Source organism: Condylura cristata, unplaced genomic scaffold (assembly GCF_000260355.1).
Source record: "Condylura cristata isolate star-nosed mole 26May11 unplaced genomic scaffold, ConCri1.0 scaffold00012, whole genome shotgun sequence".
Taxonomy (NCBI): domain Eukaryota; kingdom Metazoa; phylum Chordata; class Mammalia; order Eulipotyphla; family Talpidae; genus Condylura; species Condylura cristata.
In genome coordinates, this window is record NW_004567113.1 from 42,404,369 (window position 1) to 42,427,860 (window position 23,492).

Below are 23,492 nucleotides of genomic sequence, written 5' to 3' on the forward strand. Positions count from 1 at the left end.
AAAAGTGGAAACTTCCCTGACAATATTTTTGAAACTGAACTCAAAATTCAACGAATTCCTATTATAATAAACCTACCTAAAATAGGTCTCATTATTTTTTCACTTTCTGAGTTTTAAAATAAAATTGATTTTAACATAAAAACATATTTTGTAGGTAGAGGGACAATGTAAAACAAACTAGTGTTTGAATATTTTTTCTATATGCATGGATTCATTTAATTTTTTGTTGCTTAATGGAATTTCCTGTCAAGACCAAATCTACTTCATGATTTCCCTGATCTGCCTTATGATCTTTGGCCTTTTAATGACACAATTGTTCCATTTAGTTGATAGTAGTGATGCTATTCTGAAAATATATATATATATATAATTTTTACAAGGTACAATTCTTGTAATTTATACAGGTTATCAAGTTTGTATATGCTAAGAATACTCAGTGAATGTATGGAACTGAAGTTGATGTTCTGACTTGAAAAGAACACATATGCTAAATTGGGACTATAATGTCCAACTGATATAATTTTGCTTTCAATCTTTCTAAGAATATTAAAGCTGTGGTCTTCCCAAAATACTTCTTAACAGAGTCTTTCTGTGTAAGGACTCTATCAGTTTTGAGGGATTGTGTTTCATGGTGATTAACTATATTGTGATGACATGTCTGAAATATATTCTTCCTGATCTGCTTTTATTGACCAGCCAGATGACACTCAAACTAAATCAAAGTGACTAAACTCATGCTTCAATTAGGGGTTGTGAGAATATGTTGTGTTCTGCTAATCAGGCTTTTGCCATGAAAGAAACTTTCAACCATCTTGTTGGTTGGTTGGTTGATTTGTTGGTTGGTTAGTTGGAGGGGGGTGGGGAAAGGGATAGTAGGTGTTGGGAATCAGTGAAGGGGTTAGACATGCAAGTAACAAGGATGGTTTCTACATGTATATTATAGTCAGGCTAACAGTATCACTAAAGGCCTGATCTGGAGGCAGAAGTGGCAGGCAAAGCTTTGTCTCTTTGGTAGCCCCCTCTTTTTGATTAAACGGTTTTGCTCTGTAAGTTTTCCCCCTTATTCTCCTTTTCATTCATGAAAAGACTTTGTTGCTGCTCCTTTAGCCTACAGGTAAACTTCTCTTCTAGTGAGAGTATTGACAGGAGATGGCTTGTATTCCCCTGTTTTTGTAAGGGGAATATCCTCAGGGTTGGCTTCCTCATTTTTGCTGAAACTACCTGCACTGAAGGTCTCATAAGATGAGGTCAACTTTTTGTTCAGGAGGTTTCGGTTGCGGTCACCCATGATGGCAGCCTCCCCATTGGCCAGCTTTTCCTGGCTTCCTCGTTCATCAACAGGCATGAAAGTGGAAAGTTTGGGCTGGCTCTTCTTCCTCTCTGGAGAAGTGCGGACCGGCATCCAGCAGGAGTCCGAATGGCCATATTCATCACACTCACGGGTACACTTCCCAGTCAGGGCGACATCTGGAAGAGGCCTTGAATCTGAAATTCAAGGAAAATAAGCCATTAAAGGTCGACACTCCTCATAGATTTTATTGATGTGGATGAAATTGGAAGGGGTGAAAAAAAAATGTCTATTTTAAATATATATCAATGTATGTATTTTTATACTGCATACATTCATACTATTTCTTTTTAACACTCTATAGCACATAAACCCTTATTTTTTTTCATTTAATAGCCATTAAAGATAAGGTTTTGCAAGATATCAAAAACTATAGAAAGGGAGGAATGGACAGATAAGCAATTTAAATGTGTAGGTCAGACAGGTATATCTGTGTTTTAATAGGACAAGTATATGTACATATTCTCAAGGAGAAATTAAGTACATAAACGTATATTTGCATGGGCATAAATTTTCCACATGCATGCAAAAAGTTATTAAATCCAAATAGATAATTTTTTATATTTATAAATTATCCCAGAAATCATGTAATTTTGCCAATTGGATTCCTTTCTGCTGATACATTATTCATGGAGTACAAATATGCAAAACCTTATATTTAAATATATTCTAAAACATCATTGTGACTTAGAAATGGAACATAAAATGACAACACATTAAATGGTAAAAAGTAAGAATGCAAAGTACAAGTAGGTTATGGTGTGAGCACTACGACCACCTATCCCACCCAAACTCAAGTTTCCCTTCCCCCCACCATGTCAAATGACCTACTATGTACTGTAGAATAATTCCTTGAGCATTCACAGAGAAATATATTTACTAGAGTGTTTGCTGAGTGGAAATATTATGTGATATGCTATGTATTAGGTAAATAATACCAATCTCCTCAGGTTTTGATGGGATAACACATACTACTAGCTAAAGGTGTTGCCAAGTGAAATGAAATGTCTTCTATTTCTATAAAGCTAAATCATATCTAGACAGTTCTTAGGGATCAAGAAAGAGATAACAGTTAGTAAATGTATGTATTATTAAAATGACTACAGGTGTCTGTCTTTGGAGACAGATTATGTATTTTTTTTTTTACTATTGGAACTATATTTTCCTTCTTTTCTTTTTTTGAGAAAGAGGGAGTGAGAGAAAAACCTGCTATCATTCTACAGATTATAAGACCGTTTTCTCCAGACTCTCATTTAATATGCTTTAAAGTTTTTTTTTTCAAACAAAAGAACATTTTATGATTACACTCTCCATTTAATTTTATATAAGGATTGCACTTAAAAGACTGACAAATTTTAACCTCTGCAAATATTTTTACAAGTGTAATCAATGAAATTTCATATATATGCAATTCTGGGTAGATTTGATTTAGCATAGTAAATCATTTTCCCAATATTATACTCTCTGTTTTTATGTCCATGTATCATCCCCTGTAATTTAGCATATTCCTTTTTTTTAAGTTACCCTTGGTATAGGATATTTTAGAAGTTTTATTCTGCCAAATATCCTACATCACAGTTCTCTAATATTGCGTGTCATTTTTTCTTTAGTCATGGAAAACGGAAATATTGACATTTGTCAGCTCATTGATTTTTGAACCATTGTGGCTTGGGATTTCTATGGTGTGTTCTCAGAGAGCACAAAGAAATATCAGAGTCCTTCACAGGTAATCTAGAATTACTTTTCTATTTCCCAAAGGTAAAATACAAAGATAATTATTTATTGTATTTGTACATGCTGCTATTTGATTTCTAAGTGGGCAGAACCTGTTAAATTTCTCATGAAAAGAAAAAGCACTTTCTACTCATTTTATGCTAAATTTTCTGTCTCTCAAACACATATTTTAGATGCATTTAAAAAAAAACTAGTTTGACAAATTTTATGAATGATTTTTGTAACCTAGTAATTTAAATTAACAAACTGTGAGTTGAAAGGTAATGTTTCTTATTGGAGATTCCTTGGTTCTCTGAAGCTGATGCAAATACTGGAAAATGTCCTTATAAAAATGCAAAGCAAAAGACCAGATCTACTTTTTACTTTCAGCATCTTTTTCTTCACTGCTTTACAAAATTCAAACTCTTCTTATTCAAATTCTTATGCAAGGATATATGATATGATGGACACAAGAAAATAATCAGGAGTTTATTTATTTAAATAGAAAAATTCTTTATGAATGTGGTTGTCATTCCCTGCAATAATGATCCAAAATTGTCTCCAGTCATCTATGTTTCTTTATGACTTTCGCAACATACCAGTTTATTCACAAAATGCTGTATACTGGTAATTGTTTTTCAAGGATAAATTTATGTTTAGTTTGAAATTCACTGCACCTTCCTTCCCTTTGTAAAGGTGCACTGTTACTTTTTGTTTTATGTCCTGACCTTCCTATAGTTTGTAAGAAATTATATTCATTTAAGTTGACTCAATTTCCAATCAACACAAGTGAGAGGCTCTTCTTTTCTTTCCTGTAGCTTTTACCATCATTAGGATAATTTCCTGCTAAAATTGATTTCCTTCCTCTTATTGCTTTAAACGAAAAGCAGCTTGTCTTCTCTGTCATCAGCCATATGTGAGCTGCCACATCTCTATCCAAGAAGCATGACTTTTAATAAGGATCTCCTGTCATTTCCAAAGTCAAACACTTGATTGGGGACCATAGTGTAAGTTGACAAGCCTAATTGGCTAAGACATGTTGCTGTGTTTGTCATCAAATTTAGAAAATAATCAAGAAAGGCTCTAAGAGATTTATCATGAGCAATCAAAACCACCAATCTCAGTGACTCAAATGAATCCTCAAAAGAAATGCCAATGATTAACAAATGCAATTTTTATTATGATGCAGTTTATTAAGCAAAGACATGAGTAGATTTGTACTTTTTTGTGCTTATATATTTTCTTATTTTAGATATGCAAGTATAACACATTCTTAAGCATAAATGTATGTATATGGCTATATATATCATCTTAGAAAATCATTTAACATGTTTCTCCCTTTCATAAAGGAGCAATGTTTAAAATAACCTGTCTCTTATTTGAATACAGTAGTAGATCTTAGAATTAGTAACTTTTCTTAGTCTTTCAGTATTTCACTGAGGGTTGTGTTTTCTAACACCAAAAAGTGCTATTTTATGCTGTGGTTTAGTGCTATTTCTTTAATTTTGATCTAAGTGAAGATGGAAAAGAGCTTATCAAAAATCATGTCAGTATTTAATCAATAAAAATAGTAAAATATTCTATATTGAGATATGATGGTTTTCCCTATTAGGATATTATATTAGTCAATTCTTTAGAATTGTTTATTTTAAAGACTCACTCCAACCTCCATCAATCATATCAAACCTTGATTAGATTGAGAATAGAAGTGGCATCCATTAGATGCTCTTATTTGGGGGGAGTGTTACATGCATATCACTACAGCTTTACATAGTTACCCTATTTACTAGAATCACTGTATTATTTTGGGAAGTTAAAGTACTGTCTTAGATATAAGATATTTTTGTTTTCAGGAGTACATAGATTTAACCCATCACAATAGCATACAATGTTAAGAACAGTTCGTAAGATACACTGTACTTTCCAACACTTAATTATTTTGCTTATCACATTAAGGGATATAAAAGCAATGAAGGGGTTCTGGCCTATGAACCATTGTTTGGAATTTCAGTTTAGAGCTTCAGGTTATACCATAATGTTCCTTCTCAAAATGTAGCAGTTGTTATTTGGAAGTCAATTGCCTATAAGTAGTTGGAAGTAAAAGGAAGAGTCTCTATTGGGGGTAAAAAGAGAGAACATGACACAGGATATAGATGCCACAAAATTACAAAATTTACCACGTAATAAAAAAAAATAGTGCAAACTCCCTAAAACTATGCATCATCTAGAGTATATACACTTTATCTACTGAAATCATAACTAATTTAATAAGTTGAGTTCTTTCTCTACAAAATATGTTGCTCCTTAGCAGGCTATGTTGATAGATGTGAAGATAGGTGGGAAAGTGACTGCAGTGACACATAATCCATGGAATCATTAGAAATAAAAAAAGAAAGCTCAGATTTAGAAGGATTTCAGGTTTTCAAAAGCTATTCTATACAATTCAGAAACCATTAGAAACTTAAATTTAGGAAAGCTCTGAAAGGCTCTTAAAAAAAAAAAGCTACATATCAGTTAAGGATTTGATACTCTGAGTTTGTGCATTCTGCAAGAATCCTGATACTCCGTCTGCTCCAGGCCTTTGTTGTCTTGCAGCAGAAATTATAAGGGCTTTTCTATTTCCTAGTAGAAGACATAAAAAGTTCCAGTTTGGTTTTCAAATAGTTCCAATGAATTTTTCCTTGATTTTGTTTAAATGAAGTTCAGGTACTTAAAGCTTTATGCACTATTTGCTTAGTGTACAAATTGCTTAATTCCTTGCCCTTCTGAGACAAATAGATTGTCGATATCATAAGTTCTCCATCATTTCTAATTTGTTATTTAAAATCAAGTACTATGACATTTTAATATTACTTAATAAATTTCTACAAATGAAAAATTATAGTATTCTTTAAATTCTGGATGGACTTTGCAAAGACTTTACAAAAGAATAAACAAGAAAAATGAAAGATAATCATCACTTATCATCTTAAAATTAAGATATTTGAACAAATATTTAACATTAGTCTTTCCTTAGTCCAAATGAAAATATTTCTTTTACTCAACGTTAAATCAAGTGCTTTGTTTTAAAGTAGCTGTCAGAAAATGGTGCATTTCTGCCATACATAATAAAACTGAGAACAAATAATTAAATATATCTTTATTGGAAATATATTATTACACTGAATAAAACCAAGCCATCTGGAGATGAGAGCCAAAAGGCACACACTGACTTGAACTTGTCTTTTTACATAAATAACCCAGAAATATCAGAACATTTTCTGGTAGCAGGGGGAAGTCATATGGCTATTACTTGGAACTATAACCAGGGAATTAAATGTTCCAAAGAGTGTTCTAATTTATCATAGACCACCTTTACCCAACCAGTGATTGCTTACTCAACCCAATTCTTGCATCTCATCAGACTCACCTACACCTCTCTAGAGGAGTTCCATCATGGGTAGTGAATTTGTGAGTAGAACAGGAGCTTGGAATCCTGGCATTGCTGAAGTTGAGTGTGATTCTGGGCCCATCATGTAGAAGCTGCATGACGCTGGATGTAATTGCTCTAAACCTCATTGTAATTGTTCTTCATATGAGACATGTTAATGCGTACTCTCCCATTTATTATAAGGATAAAAAGTAAATGTAAATGCATGTGGAAACTTTAGGGTGGTGTCTGATGCAGTGTGGATCAACACTCAGTTGCAGTCATTCACCAAGGTACCATAGGTGGGGGTAGAGATAGACTTTTCTCTATAAAGCCTTGCATGAGTGTAATGGGTACAAACAACAGGCTTCAGAGCCAGGTTCTCTGGATTGCTGACCGTGTGTTTGATAAAAGGTCTAAGTATAGATCTCATATTATAAAAATCAGTTGATCAATTTAAGATTTGTCACCTGTATAGCAGACAAATGAATGTTATTTTTTAAAATATCAGTCTGAGGATTAAACATGTCAATATAGGTAAAGACACTGTAAGCTGACAACTAGTCATTCAACTATTTCTGTCACTCAATCCTTTAGAATTCAGTACTTACAAAAAAACTTTCAAAATCAAAAGTTCTCTTTCTCATAAACTTACAATAATTCCGAGTTTCAATACAAGATTATTTTTCAACTTTATCGCACATAGCTAAACTACTGAAATACTGTAATAATGTAAGAAAAATGCCACATACTATATTCTTAGCATAATATATGACATATATATATATATATATATATATATATATGGCATCACTTTTTAACACATGAAGTTTTCTGAATTTTGAGCTATAACTGCTCCCAGGGTTTCAGATAACTTATTATGGAAATATAATAACCATCAATCATGAAGGAAGGCATTTTGAGCTTTTTTCCTTCCAGTAGTGTAATGGATTTAGACTAATAGAGTCTGCAATATAGTATAGTATAGTATAGTATACATTTCCCTTTAGGAAAATGTACTGGTCACCTTCTCTGGGTTACTCTATGTCAGGTATCAACAAAATAACTCTATTAAGACTTGGATAGAGATTTATTTAGTATATGTTACTATGCTTGCTCAATATGAAAGGGCAAACACTGTATTATTTGTAGTTATCTTTACAACCTACACATATCAACCTAAATTAAGCATTTTCATTTGAAAGAGACTTGCCCTAAAGATACTGGGTTGCCTGCTTTCTTGCTTTGCCTGCATGGGCCACAGCATTAGAAAGGAACTCCATTTTAAAGATAATGTAAAAAATCAGCAATAAGCTACTTTTATTAAAGGTTTAAAAAATTAAAAAGACAATAAAAAATAGGGCAAATCCCTAAAAGGCATTCTACCCTTCCAGCATAGAAAAGGAAGAAAAGAAGAGAGAGAGGGAAGAAGGGAAGGAAGAAAGGGAACTTGGGAGGGAGGGAAGAAGGACATCAGCATACAAGAGATGCAGATTTCATGATATATGTAATTGTTTTAAATTGCAAATAATGTGGCTAATATCAGAAATACCTCTAATCTTATTATACCCACCCATTTGAAATGGACCTCACTATTTTTACTGTCAAGAAACAGATTCTATTTCTGCATGCCTTGAAGCTGGGTTAGCTTTGTGACTAGACTGTGACTGGGGATTTTGTGCCATTTCCAGCCCAGGTCTCAAGAGGCTGAGCTGCTTTTGCTTTTGCCCTTGGAAGTCTGCAGTCCCCATCCTGACAGAAAGCACCATCTAGCTTCTTTGAAGATGAAACACAAAGAGGTCGACTCAGTTGTCCCAGCATAGTCTACCCCTGGTCAACTCTCAAGTGAATTCAGTCACATGAGTGAACAGGCAAAACTAGCACAGAAGTCACACAGTCCATCACAGAAAAGTAGAAGTAATAGACCTTTGTTGTTTGCAGCACATCAGTCGTGTCCTTTTATTTGCAGGTTGGAGTTCATTGATGCAGTAATTGATCACTGAGGTGATCATGGCTGTATTCTACATTCTGCAACAAATGAAGTGCTCCAAACAACAGTCTTTGATCTCTAAACAATATGTTCTACTTCTTTTAAGTCTCCTTCCTATGGGTAACAAGTTAACCAATGCTATTGAATGTGCAACTCTTCAAAAGAACATTTTCATAGATATAAGTACATTTAATTATGAAGTTCTAACAGGATACCACAGAAAGATCTGGAAATTCTGGTCATATAATTGCAGGATTTTACTGCATTTTTATACCTAGACATGCTCTAGTTTAGTGTGACATGCCACAACAATATTAAAATGTTTAAACATGTTTGAAAGCATTGTGACTTTTCTCTGCACCTTAGGCATAAGTCAGTGAAATAGCAATTGTGAATGTATCTCAAGAAGCATTTATTGCCCTGAGGCTTAGACCATTCTGTATGTGGCATTATCTTATACAGTGGAGTCTGTGCAAGCAGTGTCTCCTGCGGTCCTCCCAAATCCAGGCAAATATGGTCTGCTGGCTGGTACATGGAAACTACACTAGGGCAGAAAAATGCATAGTGACTGCTAAGGAGTGATCAATTTCTGCACCTCAGATATGCTTCCCTTTGTCTTCTGTATTCACCCATGCAAAATTAGAGGAGTTAGAAGGCATGGAGCTTTTAAGGAACCGAGTAGAAGAAGAGGGAGAAAGTGCTGGAAATGAGAAAATACTCTGATAGTGGTGACAAGAATTTAAGACCAAGGAAAGTTTTAAGGGCATTTATTTCACAAGATAGAAATTGATTTTCCCACTGAAAATAGATATACACTTTTAATTTTTGTCACACATGTTTATTTTTCAACTGCAATAATGACAGGTTTCATGGTTTTGCCCTTAATCTCATGGATTTTCTTTTATTAAAAGATGCTTGCTTTGATGTCACAGAGTTTAAAAATATAATGAAAGCTAAAAGTATTGCTTTTCCCCATAAATATAGGTACTCACCGAAATTGCATAAAATTTCAGTGGAGTTCAAACTAACTGAATTAGTGTCTCACTATTCTTAAAACCTCTCGTTAGATGGGAGAACAAAATTGTATTTTTATATGTAGGTTTACTCTTTTGGATTTTGAATTAGGATCAAAGGTTAAGAAGTATTTTACAGTTCAGCATCCATCTTCAACAAACAGAAATTTCATGTGGCAAATAAACTGCCACTGAAGCCATCACAGAAAGTTTAAAACAAAAATCAAATTATGAAGCACAAGAAAGTAAAAATCATTTAGTTTTCAGTACGTTAATATTTTAAAGTGGTCTGTAAAAAAATACCAAACCAAAATCTCCAATAAATTCTAAGGATTTATACAAATGACAAATTAATTATTGAGGATGAATTTCACTGATTATTAATCACCAGCTTTAAAATGTGGTTTCTTTCCTAAAATCTACCTTTAGTATCTGCTTCAAACCAAATTCTTAAAATTTCATTTAAATGTCTTCATTGACTTATGTCCAAAAGGAAAATAAATTTTTGTCACTGTAGAAGTTCATAGAAAAACAAAATGCTTCAGTTTTGCTTTTACTTTAATGAAGTATGTTAGACACTTTATATTGGTCTTACTATAATGTGTGATGTGAGTCCTACACGAAAGAAGCATCAATCAATTCAGAGTCACTTTCCAGTGATGATCTCATATCTTCGAGATTTTCATTATTGTCCATAAAGTTGTAGACTGTATGTATTACAATAAATATTATTAGTCTCTAAGACATTTATTTTATAATCAGTCCATAAAAACTCAATTTAATGTAACAGAATTATCTTTATATGGTAGTTTAAAGGCAGTGCACACATTATTGTTGTCCATATAACATATACAAACATAGAAGTTAAAAAAAAAAGAAAACTGAAATAAAATCAATTAATGGATGTTTTTTCTTCCTATAAAACCCATTCTGAGTATATTTTAAAATAAGCAAGAAGTTAAAAATATAGCTCTTATAAAAATAGTTCATGTTGAATATCTAAATGCTAAATGAAAATGTTAAATATTGAAACAAATTAATTCAGTACATAGGGTTATCTTATGAAAAATTAAATATTGTAGTGGCAGGTATTTTTTAAGAATTTTTTCTATGTATTATTTTGTGTGAAAGTCTAAAATGAACTAAGTAAAAGCTCCAGTCTTGAAGTAAAACTGTAATGTAATTGCTTTTTGCATAGAGGCAAATCATAGCATTTAGATTTACTGAAGTAATATAATTCATGTTTAAATGTTGCAAAAATCATGGTCCCTATTTACTTCCTCCTTGTAGTAGTGATATTGAGAAACTATGAGTTTTATTCTAATGATACAACCATTTTAAAAACACATTCTCAAGTTTATGCTTGGCACTATCTATTGAAATATTTCACAGATCATCCAGACAAGCTTATCTGGTTTAAAATACTCCTGAATGGCAAATAGTGGTGTAATAAAATCCATTAGTTTTTATGATTTAGGATACAAACAGCCCTTCATTTGTGTTCCTCTGGGAATCAGAATTCATGAAAACATTGAGTTTGAGTACTACTGAAAAGGGAGGCTCTTAAAGCTTTTGGTAGAAGCTGAAAAACTACAGGGAGAATTTTAAAACAGTAGGAATGTGGACTCCCTGGTCAATAAGTTGATCAGTTGAAACTAAAATTGGCAATCACAATTAGGACCAAAGAGTGTTGATGAGGTTGGGAGTGCACAGCAGGTAAATAAAAAGAAAAGGAAGGAAATGATCTCAGATGACATGCAGACAGGACTCAATGAGCAGTTAAAGTGGGGGAATCAATGGAGCAGTCCTGGATCAGTTTGCATCATTGATTTTTGCTGCTCATTGAAATGTTTTCCTTTATTTACTTCCTATTTCTTCTGAGAGTGGCAACTTCTCACTGTTGAACCTAGGATCCTGTGATGGGCACAGAAGCAGCCTCTGGAGACCCGTATCCTGCATTATCCTTTCCCCTGCTGCATGGTTCAGAGGCATCTCTAATGTACCATATGCTGCAGAAGCTGCTCTAGGAGCCATCCACAAACCTGCTGTTAGGCAGAACAATGGTCTCCTTCAAAGATATTTACATTTTGATCTATACCACCCAACCTGTGAATTTGTTACATGGTAAAGGAAGTAAAATTTTGATGGTGTGAAGCTTGCTTTCTTTCCTCCATCAGTCTCCCTCAAAAATATTTATATTTTGATCCCTACCACCCTACCTGTGAATTTGTAAAGTTATATGGTAAAGGAAGTAAAATTTTGATGGTGTGAAGCTTGCTCAGTGACTGACATTAAAGTAGGGAAATAATGGTACATACCAGGCTACAAAATAAAGAATGCGGGCAGAGTCTAGAAACTGGGGGGTAGGGGGGTGGAGAGAGAGGGGAACAGGCCACAGATTTCTTGCTAGGCTCTCTAGAAAGGAACACAGCCCTGGGAAGATGCAGACTTCTGATATGCAGAACTATTACAAGAACACATTTTGTTGCTTTCAGATGCTAAGCTTTCTAATAATTTCTATCCAGACACTAAATTTCTAGCAGTTGCAGTAGGTACCTTATTCATGCTTCCACTTCTTCTATGATCACAGGAAAGTCCACAGAGATTTGATATATTTAATCCTTTCTACCAATAGTTTATCCAATAAAAGAAATAGAGCAGAAAAAAAATAGCTTTCCAAGGTTTTCATTAAATCCATTGTACCTAATTTTTGAGCATCTACTCAAGATGTTTTATTTTGAACTATTGAAAATTTAATTCACCCTACCAGCTAATAGTCAAGTTTTGGTATATGATCAATCAACATCAGTTTCTTTGTTGTCATTTTTGTCAAATACAAAAAGTCATTTTTCTGATGATTTTCCTCCTTGGTCCCTCAGTGATAGCAATTTTTAGCAGAGACAGCACTTCAAGTCATCCTAATTTTAGGTAGTGTGATTCTCAAGAAAGAAAAATAATTTTCTTAATATGTAAGAATTGGAGTCAGGAACCAGGCTCTGGAACCTAATGCAGGCTCTGCCAGATCTGCAGTGCTTTTATGACTCCTCTTTATTACTTGTTCCTCACTGTACATATTTTATTTGGTTCATTTCTCTCCATCTTCTAAAGAGGATCTTTACTAGTACTTTAAGCACAGAAAGTAGAGTAACAAGTCTCTTCCTACTTTATAAGCCTCTTCTATACATTTCAAACTCCGTAATTTGCTCAGAAAGTCCTTCAGGATCTGAAAACTTTTTCCTCTTACATCTTATTTCTTTTCATTCTTATATATCCCATTAGTCACTTCAACAGACCTGACATAACTCATTTCTAGAAAGCCTCATGCTGTTCTGTATCTTCATGATATTACTGAAGGTTGTTTCCCCTGCTCTTCTACTCTGTCATCTATTTCTCACAAAATCCTCAGAATCCATTTCTGAGATATCTACTTGAGGTTCTTGATATCCAGCACATCTTACTATGACTTCTTCTTATCCCTATAATCTTCCTATGTCTTCCCTAATATTTCATTTCATTTTTTAGACCTAAATCTGCTACCTATTTATGTGATAATTATTTTCTATACAGGTTAACTCCACAAAGACAAGATTCATAAGTGACTTAACTGTGTGCTATGAATCCATGCAGCAAGCCAGTCACATACTCAACAGGTATCTTTTAAGTAAAAGGATGAATCACATGGTAGGGACATAATCTGTTTCTCATACATGGTGACTGTGTTTAACTTCACGATCACCACAGGTAGAAGGATTATGAAGACATCTATAATTGGTCAGGCGGTGAAGTGTATTTTGTTTGTTTGCTGTCTGCAGATCTGAATGAATGTCTTCATTACTCACCATTCACTCTCCTTACCCCTTTCAGGAGGTGACCTTTAATCTCTCTTATTGATATTTGTTTTTTGAGAGAGCAATAGTTGATTGTAATAATTTATAGATGTTATTTTATAGAATGAACATAATCCTCACACTGGCCTAGAAAGGGTGGGATGAGGGGAGGGGGTGAATGGAGGCAGTAGTAGGAGCTAAGGAAAAATACAGTGAGAAATCTTGTATTTAGTGGCTACTGGTTACTCATGTCAACTAATTTTCTAAACTTCTTTGTTATGGTTGGTAACTGAGTATTTTTTTTAGGATCTCTGGCAGTTTATTATGTAATAATAAACTTGGAAAGTAAAATTTCTTTTTGGCTAATAAACAGCTTATACCATAGATGAAATATTTTACAACATGGCATCATAGAAAAAGTGAAAAGAAGAAAACTCTCTTCTCTCATTCTTGTAATATGGGTGTTTTAATAGGAATTTTATTGCAGACAGTGTGCCTACCCAAATTCATTCAATAACTTTTATTTGCCTTCTGGTAGCAAATTGATGGGTAGGTATATTTTAAGTGGGTAGGAGTACAGGAAATTTAGATTAGTACTTTCAAACTGAGGATCATGACCTACTAACTGATAGTTCAACCCATTTAGGGACTCAATAAGCAGTTTTTAGTTGGTACAGATTCATTTGTAGTTTTATATATGTGTGCATGTATATTTATATGTAGGTATTTGTTCCCTATATAAAATGGAAATTTTATTGTGAGTCACAAAGTCTTGTCATTTAAATAATATTATATATAGATTTGTATATTCTTGATTATTTCTGATTAAGCTCTGAATAATATTTAATACAAATATTATTTTAAATGCACATAATGCAATTTGAATTTTAAATCCTACTTTTAGTTTCACTTCAATGTGCACTTCATAGATTAAAGTGTTATTCTTATTAAAAAGGAATACAGATAACTAAAAGAATAAGGGTTAGTCATATCTTCAACAGCTACTTCAGAAAGCCTACTGTAAATATCATTTTTTAGATTGAGGTAGTCTGAATTTACAGTTAATTCCCTAGGTTCTAATTTTCTAGAATTATGTGTAATTGTGATGAGTCTTCTCATAATCCATTTAAATCCTGATAGACTTTGATTTATTTCAATCAGCAAAATGGCAACAGACCTTTTTAAAAAAAAGAGAGGACTTAATGTGACTTCTTAAAGTTATATAGACATTATGATGTAGGACACACTTAAGATGTCTAATTGTACTGCTGGTCTAATGCCTAAGTATTAATGTGTCACAGTGTCAAATTACATACATTTAGTCTTTTTTTCTTTAGTAAAATCTGTCTGCGCTTAACAAACTCATAGTGTAAAAAATTCAGGAGTGCAATTAGAATGTCATCTCTTCTGCAGTGACTTAAGAAAAGCATGAATCAGAGCTTAGCAGTCAACTTAATTTCATAGATAATCATGGAAAAATTATGGTACTGCAAAGGGAGTAAGTACAGTGAGATTAGCAGACAGTAAAGATCAACTATGCAGCTCAACCTTCTGTTAAGCATGCTTTTTATTTAAGTCTCCCTCTTTCTTTGACCAGTGTTTCCATTTTGGATTTTGCCAGCATTGGGTATCTCATAGGAAAATAGGCTTCATGGTAAAAACAGATTTTCCCATGTGCTATTTGAATTGTCCTCACTGGCTATCCTGTAGCTCTTAGGCAAAGAAGACTGGCTGGAAGGAATTAATTTTAGCAATTATTGTGTACTGGCTAGTGTCTTGTACAATTCAAATGGGTCAATCCTTAAGAAACAAACAATATGAAAATGAGAGTTATATAACAGTAGAAATTATCACTGAAGTGTATGGGTTGGCAGTTTTCCTTGAAATGACATAGTTAAACTTCATGTGTATTTTGTTAATTATGGGATTGTACTCTATAAATACTTAAATGGATAATTGGCTGGGAATTTTGATCCTTCGTCAGTCTTCTCTGTTCTGCAAAGAAGGCTAGAACTAATAGAATTGGGGCTTGATATGGCAGGACCTAAAATTCGGTGAAATGAACACTATGGAGAGAAAACAAGAGCAAAGGTGCTTTACCACATAGAATTGGTATGAAAATTCCATGGTCAAGGAAGACAGGTCTCACTATTAGGATGACACAACTTCAGAAGTACATTCACTCATTCAGCTAGTCAAGAAATATTGATATATCAGGATCATTATAAACTTCATATATATTAATTCATTAAATTATTACAGTAGTTCTGTGAGATAGGTTAGATATTATTCCCATTTTACAGATGAAGAAATGAAGGTACAGAGAAGTTCACTGAGTTACTTAAGGAGCTGCATTCATGAGATTATAATGACCTAGGCACTCTGACTTCAGAGTTTTGCTCTGGTAAAGAGCTACGTTACCATGCTACTTCAAAGTCAATAGCAGATCAATGCACTAAATTTATGACATGCAGTAGATGCATATCATAAATTTGAAAGAAAAAATCGTTGTTGAAATTTGTTTAGGCAGAAAAGCATTTCTCTATGCACAGAAGAAAGGCTAGAAAAAACAGTGCCCTTGGATGTCATTAGTGTTAGCCTGAAATAGGGGAAATGTTTTTAGCTTCAACAGGCAGAAAGGTGAAACCCTGAGAATTGTGTGTGTGAAGGTTCTGGGATCAGCATGACATTGAGATGTGACTGTTTCTCCTTGGAGTTTTCTCTCAAACTGTCCCTCCATTGGTTGTTGAATGTGATGAATGATTTTGTATCCAAGTCAAAATAGGAAAACTAAATTACTGTATTGGTAAAAACCCTCAAACTTCTACTATGATTAAGGTCACATTCAGCTAAGAAAATGCCTCTTTTACAACTGACTGTTTTAAATGCTACATGGCAATAAAACGCCTCAATTAGGAGGTTTTTGATCATTGTTATTTCAGAGACAGGAAAGTCATGTTTGGAAACCACCACAGTGTGCTGGGTTGAACTTCTGAAAAGATGAGATGCAGAACCACTCCTTGGTGAGTTAGTTGACTATGAGAAGTAGAAATAAATGCTCTAAAAATAGAAAATGTATGGACAGTTATTTCTGGCAAATAAAGTATCAAAGAGATTATGTAGGACATACTAATCACAACTGGACTGGTTACAATGAGAAAGAAATCCTGTGCTGATTTCTTAAGAGAAAATTTAATTAACACAAAGAGATTTCTAGGCTATACTTATCCAACCTGATTCCCTGTATTAATTAGATTAATTGAATAGTATCCAGATTTTTGGCTTATTTAAGACTATAGTTATAACCCATGAAGCTGAGACTTAATCTGTAGGAAAGGGAAATTTATGTGCATTAAAAGATAATGAAGTAAAAATATAACAGAGCCCTCAAGTACATTTTTATATATAGTGCTTTTTCATAATTGTAGCTTGAATACAAAACCAAGGAACTGTGTACTGTGTAAATCTTTGCTTTCACTTTGTAAAAATCTTTAATTTCACTTCCCTTAATTAAAGGGAATCAATAAATGAGAGTGATTAGCACACTAGCATCTGAACAAAGAAGTTCTAATTTGAGTCCGCATTTTGCCACTTACCAGCAATGTAACCTTGAGCAAGTTATTTAAATCTGAGTTTATATCATTGGGTTGTTCTGAGGATTAAATGAGAAAATGCATGTTAAGTACTTAGCATAATGATTTACATATAAAAGCACTTTACTATAGTTTTCTGCTGTTACACTAACTGCTATTCCATGCATCTTTTCCCCACATATATATTTGAATGGTAGAATTTGGAGTCTAAGTAATTGAAAGTTATATAATTTTACTCCATGTTATCCTTTCTTGGAATAAATTAAAAGAATCAAAGCTTTACATCTTTAGAACATTTATTAACTAACTATAGGAAAACAGTAGTATTACACATATGAAGGCTTAAAGATTCATGTCTTCATGCTAAAAGTCACAGTGACAGGTACAATTCTTTTTAAAAAGCCCCAGAATAGAAGAAATAACATCTTTAAATGTTAGGTTTATTTTAAAATTATTTAAATTGCTAAATGTTAAAAATGCATAATACTAGACTTAGAAGAAATCCAAAGTAATTTAATTTCAAAGATTAGGTGTACATAAGTTAATAATTTTTCTGACAGTTGGCATTGTAATTTATAATTACGAGCTGCTCAAAGTTAACTGTAACTTAATGTATTGTGACTTGCAGGTATATAATAATAAAGGCTATAAATAATAATTAGTACTCTGTCATCTACTTAACTAGGTATAATCTCTCATTTCCCCCAAAGAAACAATTTTTACATAATTACTATTTTGCACATTTAAAAATCTATTTTCTTACTGCTTAAATCCCAATTCACTATTTTATTCACATGGGACTAGAAAAGCTGGCAAAATTGAGAAATTTAAAGAGAAGCTGTACCTTTTTCATTGTAAAATCTTTAACTTATTTGGATGGAGTTTATAAGTATACTAATAAAATATTTTTAACTAAATAATTTTTAGACAGATCAGAAAGTGTAAAAGGTGCAGAATTCCAGTTATTATGCATTGAATTATCTCCAAAAAGAGAAGGAAAAGCTAAGAAACAGCTTCCTGTTCTGCATGTTAACTAGTCTAAATAATGCAGAGCTTAAGCACAAAAGCAGGAGAATTTAAAAGGGAAAACAAATACCTTGAGACAACTTGTCTTTTAAAGTAACTGTCAGAAGAACTTGCTTCTCCATATAAAAGCTAGCAATGACTTTAGCGATCATTTATCTTTTAGGTTGTTTTAAGAAGTGTCATTTAACTATTAAAAATGCTGTCCAGTCAAAATAAGGACTAATTAACTTCTTATGATTTACATATAGAGCTTCCAAAGAACACATGGAGATCTGGCATGATTAAATGCACTTAGGATGGCAGTCAGGTTGAGGATTCAGAATAAAATGATCTAAAAAATATGAATAGTTTTACATTATTCATGAATATGGAAAACTAGTAAAATAAAATGTGCTGCTTACAATGCATCCAGATAGTTAGGGCTTACTTTTCTAAAATAGTAAGCATCAGACTGCTTTTGCTTTTCTAAGTTAAAAAACTTCAGGATAAATAGTGATTTGGATGATGCAATAATGACCATATTGAATGTAACCCCATGGTTACCAACCAAGCAGGTGAAGCACCAAAAATATTTTCCTGCTGGGGAAGATATAATTAAATCTGGTGTATTGTAAGTAACTAAAGAGATCCCTATTATTTTTAATTACAAAATTGAAGTACCTATAAATGAATCATGAAGCCACTAGCATTATACTAGTTTAGGTTGTTTTTAACTAATTTGAAATTACTTATGTGACTATTTTATGAGCAATATATCTTCTCCCCAATCCTAATAGTTGCTATAATATATTCAGTGTTGTGGAGTTTGAAAGACCATATATACACACAAAGCTAACAAGAGTCACAAATTCCCAACTAGCAATCATATTTTCCTGATTGCATTTAGAAAGAAATTATATTAATTAAAACATTATGGCATTCTTTATATATGTGTACATATTGGATTGAAAACTAGATCTCTTATTTTGATTCTTAGAGACCTTTAAAGTTTTTCAGTAGAGGCTGCCCACACCCTCACTAGTCAAATGATTATATCTAAAAGAAACAATAATAGATGACAACATTGGTGTAATCCTTATTCTACTTCACATATATAATTTATAATATGCATTATATTCATATAGGTTGTACCCTGCTATATAATTGCAAAGGAAATTTCTAACTATACCATGATTCACTTAAAACTGTTTTCATTATGTTACTTGACTGATCAAAAGTTGCCACTGACACCTTACTATCTACAGTGTTAAGTTATAAACCAGACCTCACTGCTAGAATTTTAAGACCCATTCATAGCCTGGAATCACCCCATGTAACCACCCTCTTCCCTAGAGCCGCAATGTAACAGACACAGGGAGACAAAAATCCACAGAGATCAAATATCAGTTATTAATAAATGACTTATTCTTAATTATTCTTGAATTAAAAGCAATTATTGATGGATGACAGCCCTTTTAACTTTTTCCTCTTCAGTTAAAGATACAAATCACTGAAAGAATACAAAAACATTAATTCGAAAGAATGTATGTATTCCTATATTTACTGCAGTCCTATTTATAATGGCTAAGGTAAAGGAGATAGATATGTGCCAATGACAGAGGAGTGGATCTGAACAAGAATATATATTCTTTATATATACATATAAAAGTACTACAACTCAGTCATAAAAAAGTAAGCAAATCATAACCATTGACATTTTCTTCCCACTTCAACTACTTCCTTAAGCTATTCTGGTTTATTAAGGAAAAGAACATGCTGCCAATTCATGTCTACTGTCTTTTCTCCTCAAAATTTGTCTTAATTAAATTAAACATATTAAGAGAACTGAGTGTGGTTGAAAGTGTTTTTCCTTTTGTAGTGCCTGAAAATGAGAATGAGGACAAAATGTCTAAAAGATATAACAGCCCCAAGATCTATCTTTGTCTTACCATGGACTTGTAAATAGTCACCATGTGCTGATTATACCCAGCATGCCAACTCACTAAGAAAAATAGCTGAGCTGTCATTATGAATGGCACGTATTTATTCATGTAAAGTGGTAAGGATAGCTTTAGGCATACAGCAAGCTTTATAGGTATAATCTGTCATCATCATTACCATCATCATCATCAAAATTAATTTTTCTGTGCCTGGCACAATTTCAGGGTCTTTTTTACTACATATATGAGAAAGAGAAAAATAGTATGCCTACTTCCAAGTGCTGTATATCAAAAACAGTAATTTGCCAAGTGATTTGTAAAATAAATAAATAAATAAATAGAAGGGACAGAGAGAGAAAACAAACCTAGAAAGTGAAAGCAGCTTACAGAATTTGACATTATATATACAGGCAAGCTATAATGTAAAAATAATTTAATTTTAAAAATGACTAATAGGTTATTTAACACATGGGCCTAAAATTAGCCAAGTTGGTCTATTATTTCATATCCAGAAGAAAATAAATATAAAAGTCTATGAAATGAATCTAATAGTACAACATGGTAGATAAAACTAAGGGCCCAGGCCCTCCCTGGTCGTGCAGTGGGTTAGAGCACCACACTATGAAGCTACTGCAGACTCTGCAGCACAAATTCTATCTAGTGCCAGGGAGGTGACCAACATGGTGTCGCAGACCTCCTCTGACTCACCCACTTCTCCCCTCAGCAATATATTTCAGTACATCTGCCTGTTCTACTCCCTACTCGATATCTTTGGTGAATTCTATCACCCCTTGCATCGCTGGCCTGTACCCCAGTTCTGTATATATATATAAATAAATAAATCCTAAATAAAGCACACATACATGAAACTATGGGCCCAAAAAGGAAAATAATAATTACAACAAGGAAAAAATAAGCCACAAAATTGTAAGTCTATGACACAGACTGCTTGAACATTTTCGAATATTTACAGTTAATTCTACTGGATTTTAGTCAGCTATGGGTGTGGTGAGGTTTTGTATGTGGAAGAGGTTTGAACCTATACCTCTGAATCTTATGCAGAGTTTGCAACAAATGTTACCGCAATAAAAAAATCAAAGACAGAAACATAGTCTCACTATTACTTTAGCATTTAAAAAAGAAGTATAAGCCAAGAACGGTCTGTTAAATATAGATATCGAGATTTACACTTTTTCTTTTCCTCCTCCTACTTTGGTTCTGGAGTATTCAATCTGATGTTGAGTTCTCTGTATGTTTTAGCCTTTTTGTGGCTTCAATGAACATATACTTTAAGGTCTTCCAATTTTAGAGTTTTGAATTTTTGAATAAATATTACCATTGGTATATTTATATACTTCTTTATCTTTAGTTTTTATGTATTTGCACCATCAGTACTAAAAATGTGGTATGTGGTATTTGATTGAGAGTGGAACATCCATAAACTGATTTAAACAAGATACTACTCAGGTTGACATCCAGTTTTTATATATATATATATATATATATACATATACATATACATATACATATACATACACACACACATACACACACACACATTTTAGATGACACTGAACACTAAGCATGTTTTCAGCTAAAGTACTTTTTTTAATTGAAAATATGATGGGTTAACTTCCAGAATGGAAAAACTTCCAAATGACTTGGCTAGGCAGACACATTTATTTTAGATCAAAAATTGCTATTTGAGAATTGTCTAATGTTCCAAAAGAAGAACAACTAATGACCTAAAATTAGTAGAGGATTTAGAGTGTTCCCAGTGGCTGACTTCAATTCCCTTTCACAGTAAACCTGAGCACCATAATGACAGCAGAGCTCTAGGCATAAATTACATAAACATTGCTAATTTCTTGCAATGCTGGACATGGATTTTAAAGAGAAACATGAATTTATATAGTTCTTTGAGAGCTCATCTTACTTAAATGGCAAAATTTTGAGTCAAGGTATTTATTTAGCAAATAGTTACAGGCTATTTCCTGTAACTCTTAGGGGATTACACTATTAATTTAAGTATATACCTTGACTCAAGATGCAAAGGATATAGGAAAGGGATATGAGTATATAACTTTAACCCTGTTAGAAAGTAATGGCTTTCATAAGTGACCCATATGAAACCATTTGTTTCATAAGTAACAAATCAAATGCTCAGGAAAAATAAAGCATTCAAGAATACACTCATCTTTTGTGATTAAACCTTTCATTAGAAATGTTAGGGTTGATTCACAACTTGAGTTCCTACTCACACGTACAACAAACATTACTAATATCCCCACCCGCCCTTCCCATCCTTCTAAGACTTTCCAAACACCACAATCCAGCACCAAGTAAAAGATAAAAACATCTTCCCATCCCTGAATACTGAAAGGGCATTTTTTTTCTTGTAAATTTCAGCCAATTATCTCCATCTGTCATTCTATTCTATTGAGAAAAGGATATAACCTCCTCCAAACTGAAAAAAATTGTGGTTTTAGCAATGGCAGTATCATAATGATGCTAATATGATAGTAGAGAAAAACGCATATTAGTTTGATAAAAATCTTGCCTAGAAAATTGCTTGGCACATTTTAGATACATGATGAATATTTGAGGAATGAATGCATTAATGAATACTAAAATAGTATGTCTCAGCGTCATATGTACTGTTCTGTCAAATGTTTTAAATATATACAAAAGTCTTCAGTGTTACTCAGTGGAAAAGTGTAATGCCTTTATCAGAGCTAGAAGGAATAAACAACTCCAATATAAAACGTCCATTGTTGAATTAAGTTGGAACCTGTGTTAGTGTGTGATTTTAACCCACGTAAATTGACTTACTGGCATTTTACTTAAGACAGATCCCAAGTTGCTTTTAACGTTTCCCTAGTTCTTGAAATTTTAAAACACAGACTAGTACACAGCAAATAAAACATATAGATTTTCAGTGAGAATGTAAGATAATTTATGACTATTTTCTATTGGTGTACACACTTAACCTTGGTTTCCATTCTCTGCAATTGTATTAAGGACCACCATTTTTTTTTTTTAAGTGCTACTTAGCTAAGATTTTTCTAGGCATAATAAAGTCACCATGACCTGCATTTAGTTGATCAAGTAGCCTATAATCTACATGTGTGAACCATAGGGCCATTGTTATTGAAAATGCCCTGGATTTTGTCTACACCAGTTTCCTCACATGTACAGTATCACTGCAGCTTTTGATGTGTTGGTTGATTTTCATGATGTTGAAAATTTCTATAAAGCACTAAATGTTTTAATTGCGCATAGAAATCATTTTGGTTACTGTCTTTCACAACCAGAAAAGTTTTCAGACTGTTTTGTAATCAAACTCACTTTCATTCAACCAAAATGTCTCATGCCCTTCCAGAGAATGACAGCTCTCAGGGTGTCAGGTACATTTATGACTGCAGAAATCTCACAAAGATGGAAAGATATTTCAAGCACCAGACAGACTTTTCTCATGTGAAATCACTTCTGAAGAAGGCTTACTCCACTTAAGATCATTTCCCTCTCCTGGCTAAATTAGTACCGGTCTTATTGGAATTGCATAAAGAAAGGGATTTTTATAAATTTTGTATGTCCTAGGAGTTAGAGAACGATGAACTGTTACACCATTATTTCTAGGTCCTTGGTAAATAT

At 33.1% G+C, this 23,492-nt stretch overlaps 1 protein-coding gene across 5 annotated transcripts in view; it reads right to left on the bottom strand.

The window, feature by feature from the left end:
• Positions 1–329: 329 nt before the first annotated feature.
• Positions 330–23,492, bottom strand: part of PCDH7 (protocadherin 7) — a 393,839-nt gene continuing 370,676 nt past the window's right edge. For 3 of the 5 annotated variants that reach the window (XM_012724106.1, XM_004681357.2, XM_004681356.2), the window contains exon 3: positions 330–1,485. In XM_012724106.1, coding sequence (XP_012579560.1) covers positions 1,109–1,485 — 377 coding nt within the window. In that variant the 3' untranslated portion in view covers positions 330–1,108. The remainder of the gene's footprint in view (positions 1,486–23,492) is intronic. The other 2 variants (XM_012724109.1, XM_012724107.1) reach the window with 2 other exon arrangements.